The 13,120-nt window shown below is 44.0% G+C and overlaps 1 protein-coding gene across 3 annotated transcripts in view; it reads left to right on the top strand.

Annotated features, from left to right (window-relative positions):
• SUFU (SUFU negative regulator of hedgehog signaling) overlaps positions 1–13,120 on the top strand; it is a 114,024-nt gene that overhangs the window by 32,235 nt on the left and 68,669 nt on the right. For all 3 annotated transcript variants that reach the window (XR_005530475.1, XM_039243984.1, XM_039243983.1), the window contains exon 3: positions 5,452–5,588. Coding sequence is in view for 2 of the 3 variants with exons in the window: in XM_039243984.1 (XP_039099915.1) it covers positions 5,452–5,588 (137 nt within the window). In the remaining variant the exon portion in view is untranslated. The remainder of the gene's footprint in view (positions 1–5,451; positions 5,589–13,120) is intronic.

The following is a 13,120-nucleotide window of genomic DNA, read 5'->3' as shown; positions in this document are numbered from 1 at the left end:
GAGAATACTTCTTTCCCACAGCCTCACCAATAGAATGATTTCCTACTTTTTAATTTTTGCCAACCTGATAGATGAGAATCATGTCTCTTGTTTTAATTTGTATTTAAGTTGCATTTCTCTTATGAGTGAGGTTGAACATCTCCTTGTATGCTTACAGCAGATATATCTGTACCTATCTCTATGTATCTATAGTTTGTGATTTTATTTTACCATCAATCTTTTCTTTTTCCTCTCAATTTTTAAGAACAGCTTTATTGAGATATAATTTACATATCCTACAGTTCACCCACTTAATGTGTATAATTTAGGGGTTGTTAGTACATTCACAGAGTTATGTAACCATCATCATTATCTAATTTTAGAACTTTTTCTTCACCCTAAAAAGCAATCCCATAGCCATTAGCAGACACTCCACATTTGTCCTCGGTCCCCTGGCCCTGCATAGTCACTAATCTGCTTTCTGTCTCTGCAGATTTGCCTATTGTGGACACTTTATATAATATATACATAATTTATATTATATGTTACAAGTTATACCGTTTGTCATATATTAATGGAATCATATAATATGTTGTCTTTTTTTAAAATTTGAATGTTTTTATTTATTTTTGAGAGAGAGACAGCGTGAGCAGAGGAGGGTCAGAGAGAGAGAGGGAGACACAGAATCTGAAACAGGCTCCAGGCTCTGAGCTAGCTGTCAGCACAGAGCCCGATGCGGGGCTCAAACTCCCAAATCGTGAGATCATGACCTGAGCCGAAGTCAGATGCTTAATGGGCTGAGCCACCCAGGTGCCCCAATATGTTGTCTTTAAAAAAATTTTTTTTAATGTTTATTTATTTTCGAGATAGAGAATGCAGGTGGGGCAGGGACAGAGGGGGGACAGAGGATTTGAAGCAGGCTCTGCACTGACAGCGAGCCCAATGCGTGGGGTTCTAACTCAGGAACCATGAGATCATGATCTTAGCCGAAGTCAGATGCTAAACCAACTGAGCCACCCACATGCCCCAGTATGTGGTCTTTTGTGACTGGCTCCTCTTACTTAGCATTAAGTAATGTAATGCTTACATACTCCAGGCATTTTCTAATATTTAATCCTCATAGCAACTCTGATATAGTGACTGTTTTATTATCCCCATTTTATGGATGAGGACAGTGAGGTACAGAGAGGTTAAATGTCCCGCTGAGGTCACATAGTAATAAGAAGATGGACTTTGGAGTCAGGCAGACTTCAAGTCCAAGCTCTATCGCTTGCTGTGTGACATAGGGAATATTACTTAAACTCTCTCTAGTGTCTTTTTCTCATGTTAGTTAAAATGAAGATAGCAGTGGGTGAGTCTTGGAAAATTAAATGCTATAAGAAAAGTGCTTAGTCCAGGGCCTCGAACTTAACAGTCATTCAGTTAATCATAGCAGTTATTAATAGGTAGAGTCAGGTAAACCCAGCTTACTTGGTGTGGTTGCCTTGCCTCCTCTAGCACTTAGATGAACCTGAGATGCCAGTTTTTTTCTTTTTCTTAGGTATAATTCACTTACCATGAAACTGATCCTTCTAAAGTATACAGTTAGTTGTTTTTTTTAGTATATTCATAAGGTTGTACAACCATCATCACTATTTAATTCCAGAACATTTCCATCATCCTAAAAAGAAACTACCCATTAGCAGTCACTCCCCATTCTCTCTTCCCCCCTAGCTCCTGGCAACCACTAATCTGCTTTCTGTCTCTGGATTTGTTTATTCTGGATATTCTATATAAGTTGAATCTTACACTATGTGGCTTTTGTATCTGGCTTTATTCACTTAGCATCACATTTTCAGGGTTCATCCATGTTGTATAAGTACATCATCTTCTTTATTCCTTTGTATGAACATATTACATTTTGTTTGTCCATTGATGACATTGGGCTACTTCCAATTTTTGGCTATTACGAATAACGCCACTGTGAACATTAATGTACACGTATAGTGTAAACCTATATTTTCCGTCTCTTGGGTGTACACCTAGGAGTGGAGCTGCTGGGTCCTATGGTGAGTCTATGTTTAACTTTTTGAGGACCTGCCAAAATGTTTTACAAGGCAGCTCTGCCATTTTACCTTCTCCCCAGCTGTGTGTGAGAGTTCCAGTTTCTCCACATACTTGTCCACACGTTCTCGTCTTTTATTTTAGTCCTCCTACAGGCTGTGAAGTGATACCTCACTGTGGTTTTGATGTAAATTTCCCTCTTAACTAATGGTGTTGAGTGTGAAATGCCAGCTTTTAGGTCAGCTCTTTTCTGCCCACCCCGGCTGTTGTGGTTCCTCCAGAAATTGTCTCCTGGTTTCCCATTCACCTTCTGCCTGGTGTTAGTGGTCATTCTGGCCTCTTGGAGGCTGACTGATACCTTCTTAGTCCAGGTGCTTGGGGCGGCTGTGTTTGGGATTAAAGGTACAGGTTCTTTCTGTGCACAGGCTGGTGTTACTCTTGAGGCTGCCACATCCATTCTTAGGCTCGCCAAACTGCTGGGCCAAAGCCAGCCTCTCCCCTGGGGGACCTCAGTGAGCAGGATCCAAAGTTCTTCAGCTGGAAACGGTCTCAATCATCCTTCTGCATCAAGACCGTTAGAACCCCTCGCCCCCTCCTACCAGATTGGGGAGAGTCTGTATTGTATTCCTTTAAAATCCTTTAAAATCTCTGTAGGAAGAAATTCCACCAGCCCTCTTTACCACCAGCTAGTACTTTAGCAGAATTCTGTGTTAGAAACATTCTTTGCTCTGACCCAACTCCCCCCTCCTGTAGCACGTGCCAGTTTTCTCTCCTGCTTTTCCTTCTCAGAGGATGTGAGAGACAGCCACCCCTAGGAGGGGCTTCATCCTCTGGTCAGACAAAACCGGTTTGGTTGGAGAAGCCCTCACGTGAGGAAGTCCAGAGCAAGCTGGGCCTCTCCAGGGGACTTTAAAGACTGAGTGACCTTGTCAGTTGGCTATTGCCTGGGCAGTCTGCTTTGAAAAAGAGACCTTCTGACAGGCTCCAGGTTGTGTGTTTATCCTGAGGCTGGGCCATTCCAAACGCATGTTTCAGAGTTTGGAGGTTGCGTCCAGCCAGCCTGGTGGGTGGTAATCAAACGCAGGTGGACGCCATCTGGCCGGGCCTGTCCCTCGCAGCCAGCCAAGTGAGGGCTGGCCTGCCCGCCACGGAGCTGGCCCAGAAAGCATCCTGCGTGCAGGCAGATGGTGGACATGTGCACGTGCGCACATGCACACCCCAACATGCGTGTGTGTGTGTGTGCGCGCATGCGCGCGCGCGTACAACCTCCTTAGAGAGGTGGTGCTGCTTGGATGCATATGATTTCTCTCTGCATCTGAGGGTTCTTCCCATCACGCAGCCTCAGGAACATGTTCTTTTTGTCTGTTTCTCAAGTTTTTGTGGTTAGAAATCATGTATTTTTCTTGGCCCCAGATGAAAGCCCTGGAATAATGGTCTAATACATTTTACAAAGCTGCTTCTAATTGGAGGCTTCTTGAAATCTTCCCTTTGGCCTAGTGACCCATCTCCTTTGGTGGAGTTTTAACTCTGAGTCAGTCTTGCATTTACCTCGGATTTTCACACACCTCTCACGCTTGCAGCCGCGGGGAGGTGACTTTTCCAGCCTCAGCTTGCTTAACTATTCCCTCAGTCCCCCTGCATCAAATTGCCCTCAAACCTGACAGTTTATCAGGGGAAGAAAACAGCTCACACAGTGTCCTGCCAGACAACTTCTAGTCTGGTCTCTGAAATTCTACATGTGTACCCTCACAATGGATTCTGTCTTCCACATTGCTAGATACCCAGAGGAAATGCAAACCATGAACACCTCCTTTAGATATAATTAGGCACAACCATGACAACTTTAAGGACAGTTTCCTTTTCAGTAGCTTTGCAGAGGTGATCTCCCTGTTGCAGCGAGAGCAGGACGGCTGAGCTCACCCAGGCATACAAGCAAGGTGTCCGAGGTTTGGAGACTTTAGAATCTCTTTCTGTCTGACCTCCTGGCCTGGCCTCTTGAGGCTGAGGAGGCCGATGATGAAGGAAAGGTGCCACGTGGAGTTCCAGGGTTGGGCATCCTCATCATCCCTTCAGAATTCTTGCCTCAGACTGCCTGTTCCGGTACTTGTCTAGCAAGGAGGTGCTGGTTGTCATCTTAGTTTATGGTTTGTATTTGTCTGCTGAGGAGTTTACATGTGTATAATCATTGTGGCTCATGTTTGTACAAGATATAATTACTGAAAATTATATCATGAACATAGTTTCACTTTTAACCCTTCCCATGCTGGCAAGCCTCCTGAGCTCTCAGGATCTCTCCCCTGGACTCTTCCCTCACATAAGGGGGCATGTCACCCCCCAGTCAGGCCTCACTATCACATATACATTGTTTTCCTCTCTGTCAGAAGTCCATTTCAGGGGCTTCCCTGAAGACCTGGGGCTCCTGAGCGTTTCCTAGCAGTCAGAGACAGGCTCATCATCCTCACCTCATCGTCACTGTGATGAGTGTGGCCGCAGAGGCAGTAACTGTCATCATTCTTGGCCACCTGGGGATGAGAAGGGGGAGCAAATCGTGCTTCCTCCCATGTTCCAGTGATTGATGGGCACACACAGGGTGCCAGGTTTCAGGAAGAGCATGTGCCGACTGATGAGTGCATGTGGGCTGCTGGGTTTCAGGAAGAATACAGGCCCTCCCAGTATTGAATCTGCCTGGGGATGTGGCCACAAATGCTGAGTTTGGAGAGCAGCCAGCCCAGCCCAAAGGTTGTACCCTTGTGGGGCAGGGTACAGAGGAGAGTGGAGAAAGGATCTTGTCCTCACAGAGCATACAGTAGGATTGTACCCTTAGCAAACTAAGTAGGTGCTTATTAACAGTTCAAAGGAATAAGGAGTGTGAGTAAGGAAGATTTTTAGTAATAGAGCCTTAATCACATAGTAGAATGTTTCAGAGTCACAAAATGTGGAACTCATAATTTAGAGTGCCACCAGGGGAATTTGATTGGCTGAGACAAGGTCATACCCATGTACCGGGGCTGGCCGGAGGGCAAGAAGACTAGTATTGTGGCTCCTTAAAGGCTATTGAGGGAGATTCCTCTGATTAAGGGGTTTGGATGCTGAGGCCACCAAAAATAGGGGAGAACTTTAATGAACTTTAAAAACAGTGTTTTCCAGGGCGCCTGGGTGTCTCAGTCGGTTAATCATCCGACTTTGGCTCAGGTCATGATCTTGCGGTCCGTGGGTTCGAGCCCCGCATCGAGCTCTGTGCTGACAGCTCAGAGCCTGGAGCGTGTTTCAGATTCTGTGTCTCCTTCTCTCTCTGCCCCTCCCCAGCTCATGCTCTGTCTCTGTCTCAAAAAGAAATAAAAACATTAAAAAAATTTTTTTAATAAAAAAAATAAAAACTATTTTCCTAAGGTAGTTGAACTAAAAACATTTGCTTTTTATTCCTTTCAGATTTACAGGAACAGATGGACCTAGTGGTTTTGGCTTTGAATTGACATTTCGTCTGAAGAGAGAAACAGGGGAGTCTGCCCCCCCAACATGGCCAGCAGAGCTAATGCAGGGCTTGGCCAGATACGTGTTCCAGTCAGGTAAGAGCGCCACGAGCTGGCTGGTGTGGGGGTTCTTTTGCCATAAGCCTGGTTGGCTTTGGGAACTCATAGGTATATTTTGATAGCTGTAGAGTGACCTTTCCTGGGTCTACCATATCCCATTTGTTTTATGAAGGTGGCTTGTTTTGTCTGGTGTTTCCTGGGTGGAAAGCTATCTGGGCCAGGGAAGAGAAGGATGTGCTGCTGTGACCTCCAGCAGCAAGTGGGAGTTCCTACCACAGTTCTTTTTTTTTTAGTTTCAGTTTTATATAAATTCAAGCTAGTTAACATGTAGTATAATAGTGGTTTCAGGAGCAGAATTTAGTGATTCATCACCTATATATAATACCCAGTGCTCATCCCAACAAGTACCCTCCTTAATGCCCATCACCCATGTAGCCCATCCCCCCACCCAGCAACCCTCAGTTTGTTCTCTGTATTTAAAAGTCTCTTATGATTTGCCTCCCTCTCTGTTTTTATCTTATTTTTCCTTCCTTTCACCTAAGTTCATCCGTCTTGTTTCTTAAATTCTGCATATGAGTGAAATCATATTTGTCTTTCTCTGACTGACTTATTTTGCTTAGCATAATACATCTTAGTTCCGTCCACGTTGCAATGGCAAGATTTCATTCTTTTTGAGTAATACTCCATTTTGTGTGTGTGTGTGTGTGTGTCTGTGTGTGTGTGTGTGTGTGTATACATACATACATACATATACCACATCTTTATCCATTAGTCAGTTGATGGACATTTTGGCTCTTTCCATAATTTGGCTGTTGTTGATAGTAAATAGCCATAATTTGGCTGCTATAAACATTGAGGTGCATGTGCCCTTTCAAATCAGCATTTTTATATCCTTTGGATACCTACTAGTGCAATTGCTGAGTCATAGGGTAGCTCTATATTTAATTTTTTGAGGAACCTCCGTACTATTTGCCAGAGTGGCTGTACCAGTTTGCATTCCCACCAGCAGTGCAAAAGTGTTCCCCTTTTCCTGCAATATCTGTTGTTTCCTGAGTTAATTTTAGCCATTCTGACAGGTGTGAGGTGGTATTTCATTGTGGTTTTGATTTGTATTTCCCTGATGATGAATGATGTTGAGCATTTTTTCATGTGTCTATTAGCCATCTGGATATCTTCTTTGGAAAAGTGTCTGTTCATGTCTTTTGCCCATTTCTTCACTGGATTATTTGTTTTTTGGTTGTTGAGTTTGATAAGTTCTTTATAGATTTTGGATACTAATCCATTATCCAATATGTCATTTGCAAATATCTTCTCCCATTCCATTGGTTGCCTTTTAGTTTTATTGATTGTTTCTTCTACTGTGCAGCAGCTTTTTCTCTTGATGAGATAGGTCCCAGCAGTTCATTTTTGCCTTTGTTTCCCTTGCCTCTGGAGACATGTCTAGTAAGAAGCTGTTGCAGCTGAGGTCAAAGAGGTGGTTGGTTCTCCTCTAGGATTTTGATGGTTTCCTATCTTACATTTAAGTCTTTTATCATCTTGAGTTTATTTTTGTGTATGGTGTAAGAAAGTGGTCCAGGTTCATTCTTCTGCATGCCACTGTCCAGTTTTCTCAAGACCATTTGCTGAAGAGACTGGTTTTTTTTTCCCCATGGAATATTCTTTTCTGCTTTGTCAAAGATTGTTTCCTGCCACTGTTCTAATGCCCTGAGCCCTTGTTGCAGACTGCCAGTCATTCTTCTGATTCCCAGTGAGCCAAATTCCAACTCAGCATGAAGCTGACTAGCTCTTTCTCTGTCTGTCCCATTTCCCATAATTAGCATAGTCCTTGCTCCATGCTGCCAGTGGCCTAGCCATCTCTATTTCTGGGGTCACAAGCTCATGTGTTAATCTTGGTTAAGGCTTGGATTAACAGTAGAGGGTGTGGCAGAGAAAGAGAATTGCCAGGGGTTTGCTCCCTCAGAGTATGAAGGGGAAACTGGAATCAGGCAGGACCTTGACAGTCAGAAACATTTGATTCCCATGATTCAAGTGGCCTCCAGAGAAGGTCCTGTGCTCCTACTGCCCCTCTAGAGACTGCTAACATGGTACCTGAAGTGGGGACTTTGTGCTGGCACCTTGGTCTCCTGCTCTTAGCTCAGCATGCCTATTGTCCTCCATTGGGATGAAATGTTAGGGCAAAATTTAGTACCTTTTATGAAGGTTTTCGGGACGCCTGTGTGGCTCAGTCAGTTAAGTATCCAACTTCGGCTTAGGTAATGATCTCATGGTTCGTGGGTTCAAGCCCCGTGTCAGGCTCTGTGCTGACAGCTAGCTCAGAGCCTGGAGCCTGCTTCAGATTCTGTATCCCCCTCTTTCTCTGGCCCTCCTCTGCTCACATTGTCTCTCTCTCTCAAAAATAAATAAAAACATTAAAAAAAAATGAAGGGTTTCTTATTATCTGAATGTTTCTGTGTGGGTAATTAATTGCTCAGAAACATTTCCCATATAACCTCAGATTTTGTTTCTTGGGTTTGGTAAGTAGCCTTCAGATGAAGGCCAAGACACCTCTATCCAACCCATTTGCTCATTGACTGCCACAGATGAGCAGCCTCTAGGCCAGGGTCTCTCAAAGTGTGGTTTTTGGATCCCCTGCATCAGAGCCACGTAGAGAGCTTGTTACAAACACTCATTCCTAGACCCTACAGGAGACCTCTGACTCAGTCTTTACAGGTGATGTTCCCAGATGCTTCTGTGTTTTAGTGGAGACTAAATTTGGAAACCATAGATCTGGCATCTTCTGTAATAAGTACATCTTCTGCAATAACCATAGATCTGACTTTCCCCCCTAGCTTTGGGTAGGTTATAAATTGGGGGTGCAATAGATCCTCTAGGCTGCACTCATCTGTCCTTGTTCCAGACCCCTGGGGTGAGTTGTTGGCAGGGTGCCTGTCACATAATAGGACTGATCCTTAACTACTATCTACCATTGTGTGTCCTATAGGATACTCCCCCTTTGGGAGGCTATAGCAGGTCCTTTCTAAGCAAGGGATCCCAAACCTGGCTGCTCATGGGATCCTCTAGGGAGTGTGTCCACACACTGATTCCCAACCCCCCTGCATTGCTGTGATTCAGTTGGTCAGAGGTGAGACTGAAGCATCTGTTTCTTAATCAGCTTCCCAGGCGATTCCATGCAGCTGGTCTGGGGATGATGTTTGGGCTCTAAAGGATGGTTAGCCAGGAAGAAGTAACATTCACAGGAGCAGGGGGAGCAGGCTGCTTGAAGCAGTGGACCATGTGATTTGGTACTGTCCTAATGTGGTTTGCAGCATCTTTCACGTTGTGCCAGGAAGGGCGACTGGGTGGCTCAGTCTGTTGAGTCAGACTTGGGCTTGGGTGATGATCTCATGGTTGGTGAGTTCGAGCCCTGCATTGGTCTTGTTGCTGTCAGCTCAGGCCCTGCTTGGGACCCTCTGACCTCACTCTCTCTCAAAAATAAATAAATAGTAAGAAAAAAAAAAAAGAACCGTCTTTGGAAAAATAGACTTTTCTTGATGGAGAGTTTGATCTGCTGTAGGAAAGGGGACTCTAAAAACTAGGTCTTGCTTGTAGAGACAGGTGATTCCCTGCCCACTGCTTAAGATAGTGCATTAATATGTTTGTTTCCACTTAATGTATCTGCTCGGGTGGATAGAGATCAGAGAAAGGTAAAAATGGGTATTATGAATCATTGTCAGGAAGAGTCAAGCAGATGAACTTCTGAAATAGTTCTGCTTTATAGTTCTGAAGTAATAGTGCAAGTAAGTGGAAAAATAAGATTTAACCTGCAGTGGTTCATTTCACCCACACAGTAAACATCACTAGTGACCATTTTACACCACTAATGTGGTCATTGATTTAGGCAGATTATCAACATTTGCTTGAAACCATTGGATAAAAGATTGGTTGGAGAACAAGATAGTCTCAGGGACTCAGAGGAGACCTCCACAGATTACTTACTTATTACAGAGAAAAATACATTTTCAATGACAAGATATGGGTGGACATCACCTTAACCCAATGCTCAAATGTAGCAATACCAATAATGCAACAAATTGTTATTTATTTACCTTCTTATGTGTGGCAGTGTGAAGTGTAAAACATCAACTGGAGGGCTCCTGCGTGGCTCAGTCAGTTAAGCATCTGACTTTGGCTCAGGTCATGATCTCGCAGTTTGTGAATTTGAGCCCTGCTTTTGCTCTCTTCTCTCAGCATGGAGCCTGCTTTGGATCTTCCGTCCCCCTCTCTCTTTGTCTCTCCCCCACTTGTGCTCTCTCTCTCTCAAAAATAAACAAATATTAGAAAATAATAATTAAAATATCAACTGAGTAGCACTTTTCCAAAAATGTTTCACCTACGTTGAATCATGAGCAAACAGTCAGACAAATCTAGTTGATAGGAATTTACAAGACAACTTTATGGACTCTTCAAAAATGTCAGTGCTATGCAAGATAATACAAGGGCAGGGGGTAAGGGCTATACTAAAGGACCCATGACAGTTTAAATGCACTTTTCAGTAAAAAAATTTTTTTAAAGCGGGGAGGGGGGGCGCCTGGGTAGTTCAGTTGGTTAAATGTCTCTGACTTGGGTTCAGGCTATAATCTCACAGTTTGTGAGTTCAAGCCCCACATTGGGCTGTCTGCTGTCAGCATGGAGCCTGCTTCAGATCCTCTGCCTCCCTCCCTCTCTGCCCTTCCCCAATTTGTTCTCTCTCTCTTTTTCTAGAAAAAAAGAAACATTAAAAAAATTTTAATGCACTTTTGATCCTTGATTGGATCCTGAATTGGGAGGAAAAAGGACATTTTTAGGGCAATTGGAAAAATATAAATATAGGTTGTATATTAGATAAAAATATACAACTGTGAACTTCCTTGGGTATGATATGATATAATGGATATATGGGATAATGTGCATGTTCTTAGGAGATAAACTTTACATGGATAGAGAAGGTGAGTACCTTGGTCTTTTTTGCAGTGAGAATAAAGATGCCATTGGACAACAAAACCCTGTTAGGAAGGAAATAACTTGCTTGTCCCTGAATCAGATGCTTGTCTCAGCTGATATGATAATATTTGATGCCATTATCTTTCTCCCACAAAGAAAATCAATAATAGTGATACAAATAAAGTTACTTTGTGTTCGTCACCTTATACAACAAAAAAATTCAATTCAACTCTGGCTCCTTGATTTATGTAGTTGACAGTACCTGTAAAATCATATACAAATCAACTCCTATTCTAAGTGCAACAGAGCCCATGCAGTTTAGTAAGGCCTTGTAGTAATTCCTTTTATTAGGTGAAGAATATTTCATTTAATTTTAATTTTTTAGGGGCGCCTGGGTGGCTTAGTCAGTTAAGTGTCCGACTTTCGCATGGGTCATGATCTTGCGGTTCGTGGGTTCGAGCCCCGCGTCAGGCTCTGTGCTGACTGCCAGCTCAGAGCCTGGAGCCTATTTCGGAGTCTGTGTCTCCCTCTCTCTCTGACCCTCCCCTGCTCACGCTGTCTCTCTCTCTCTCCTAGGAAAAAAAAAAAATTTAATTTTAATTTTTTAAAAGTCTATTTATTTTGAGAAAGAGTGAAAGCACACATGCACACATGTGCGAGCAAGCACGAGCTGGGGAGGGGCAGAGAGAGAGGGAGAGAGAAAAAATCCCAAGCAGACTCTCTACTATTAGCGCCGAGGCAGAACCCCATGCGGGGCTCAAACTAATGAACTTGTGAGATCATGACCTGAGCCTAAATCAAGAGTCAAACACTTAACCACTGACTGAGCCACCCAGGTTCCCTGACTCTGTTGAGTGTGAATATTGCCCCTCTTGAAACTGTTTTGTAAGACTAAGGTTAGGCCTTTCTGGATTTCTCAGAGCGTTCTTCTGATGCTGCAGAGAACCTCCCTTGTGGTGAGTGGGCATTGCTCTGGCCCCGGGTGGTTACCCTCTACAAGGATTACACGTTTGCTATCATACAGAACGCATATTTTATGTTTGATATATCCACAGATATACCTACATGTGTAACTAATGTGTAATTAATTCTGCTTGATGGTTTTGCCTCACCTGTGCTGTCTACCTCAAATTCAGTGACCTTGAGGGGAGTGCCTCACCTATTTGCATGTGAGAACATGCTGAGCATTGTCATCAAGTAGAATGTGGGGTGCCTGGGTGGCTCAGTCGGTTAAGCGTCCGGCTTTGGCTCAGGTCATGATCTTTCAGTTCATGGGTTTGAGCCCCGCATTCGGCTCTGTGCTGACGGCTAGCTCAGAGCCTGGAGCTTGTTTCGGATTTTGTGTCTCCCTCTCTCTCTGACCCTCCCCTGTTCGTGCTGTCTCTCTCTCTCAGAAGAAAAAAATGTGGAATGCTTAGACCTACTTTTCCAGGTCTAAATAGCACCCACAGCCTTGGAAGTAGCATCAGGGCAGAGATAGGCAAGGGAAAGAGGGACAGAGGTCTGGGGGGTGTGGTGGTGGGTAGCAGTACACACACCCACTGGTGGGGCTGCGTAAGGCTGCCTCTGAAGCCTGCTCTGAAGAATGACTCAGAATGGTCCTGTCACTTAGCTGGAGGATGGTTGGTTGGTGTGCTCAGAGGTGGGAAGTTGAGCTATAGAGAAAAGGAAGTAGAAATGAGAGAGGCCTGGGAAAGACTATCCAGAGAAAGTGAAGCATTCAAGCTGTAGGGGTGGGGCAGGTTAGTGTTTATTTTAGTCAGGTTGCTTCTAGTTATAAGAAAATGACAGAAACTCCCAACTCAAACTCCCTTACACAATAACAGACTTTATGGCTCAGGTACATGGGATGCCCAGGGTTTCAGGCATGGCTTGATCTATATGTTCAAACAGTGTCCTCAGGTCTCTGATTCATGTATTGGTCTTGTACTGTAGACTGACTCTCCCTACATGCTAGGAAAATTGGACCACCACCAATTAGTTCCTGGTTCTCTCAGTCTGTAGTCCTGGCAGTCAGGGGGCTTTTTTCCTACATTCCTACATCAGTCTTGGGGAAGGACTCAGATTAGTTCTGCCTGGGCCATGTGACCACCCTGGTTGTTGGTGGTGGTTGAGATTGAGCACCAGAATTTATGTTTAAAGTTCTCCTTTCTCCTCACTTCCAGCCACATGGAGTGGGAAAGAAGTCCTTGAAAGCAAAGAGTAACTCCCCAGAAAAATTAGGTATAGTTCTGGGTAGGCAAAACCAGTTGCTCTCACAGGCCGTGGGGTACCTGTTACCTAGTAATCCTGGTGTGCAGTTATGCTTGGAAGTCAAATCATTGGAGAATGCATAGATGATATGGGTGCCTTTTGTCCTGCCTTGTATCTGTTGGGATGGTTTTGACTACAGGTAATAGAACATCCTGACAAAAATAGCCTAACAATGATGGCACTTGTCTTACAAGTCATCTAGAAGTGGGTCAGTTCCTGGGTTGGTGGTCATCTGTTTAGGGCCTGAGTTCCTTCTGGTTTCCTGCTCTGCCTTCCTCAGCACTTTGGCTTGCCTTGTGAAATGGTTCTCTCATAGTCCAAAGATTGCTACCATTATCCTTTGTATCCTGAAATCA

This window comes from Hyaena hyaena, unplaced genomic scaffold (assembly GCF_003009895.1).
Source record: "Hyaena hyaena isolate Hyena2069 unplaced genomic scaffold, ASM300989v1 scaffold_233, whole genome shotgun sequence".
Taxonomy (NCBI): Eukaryota; Metazoa; Chordata; class Mammalia; order Carnivora; family Hyaenidae; genus Hyaena; species Hyaena hyaena.
The sequence above is the reverse complement of the archived record's forward strand: the minus strand, read 5'-3'. Positions and strand labels throughout refer to the sequence as shown.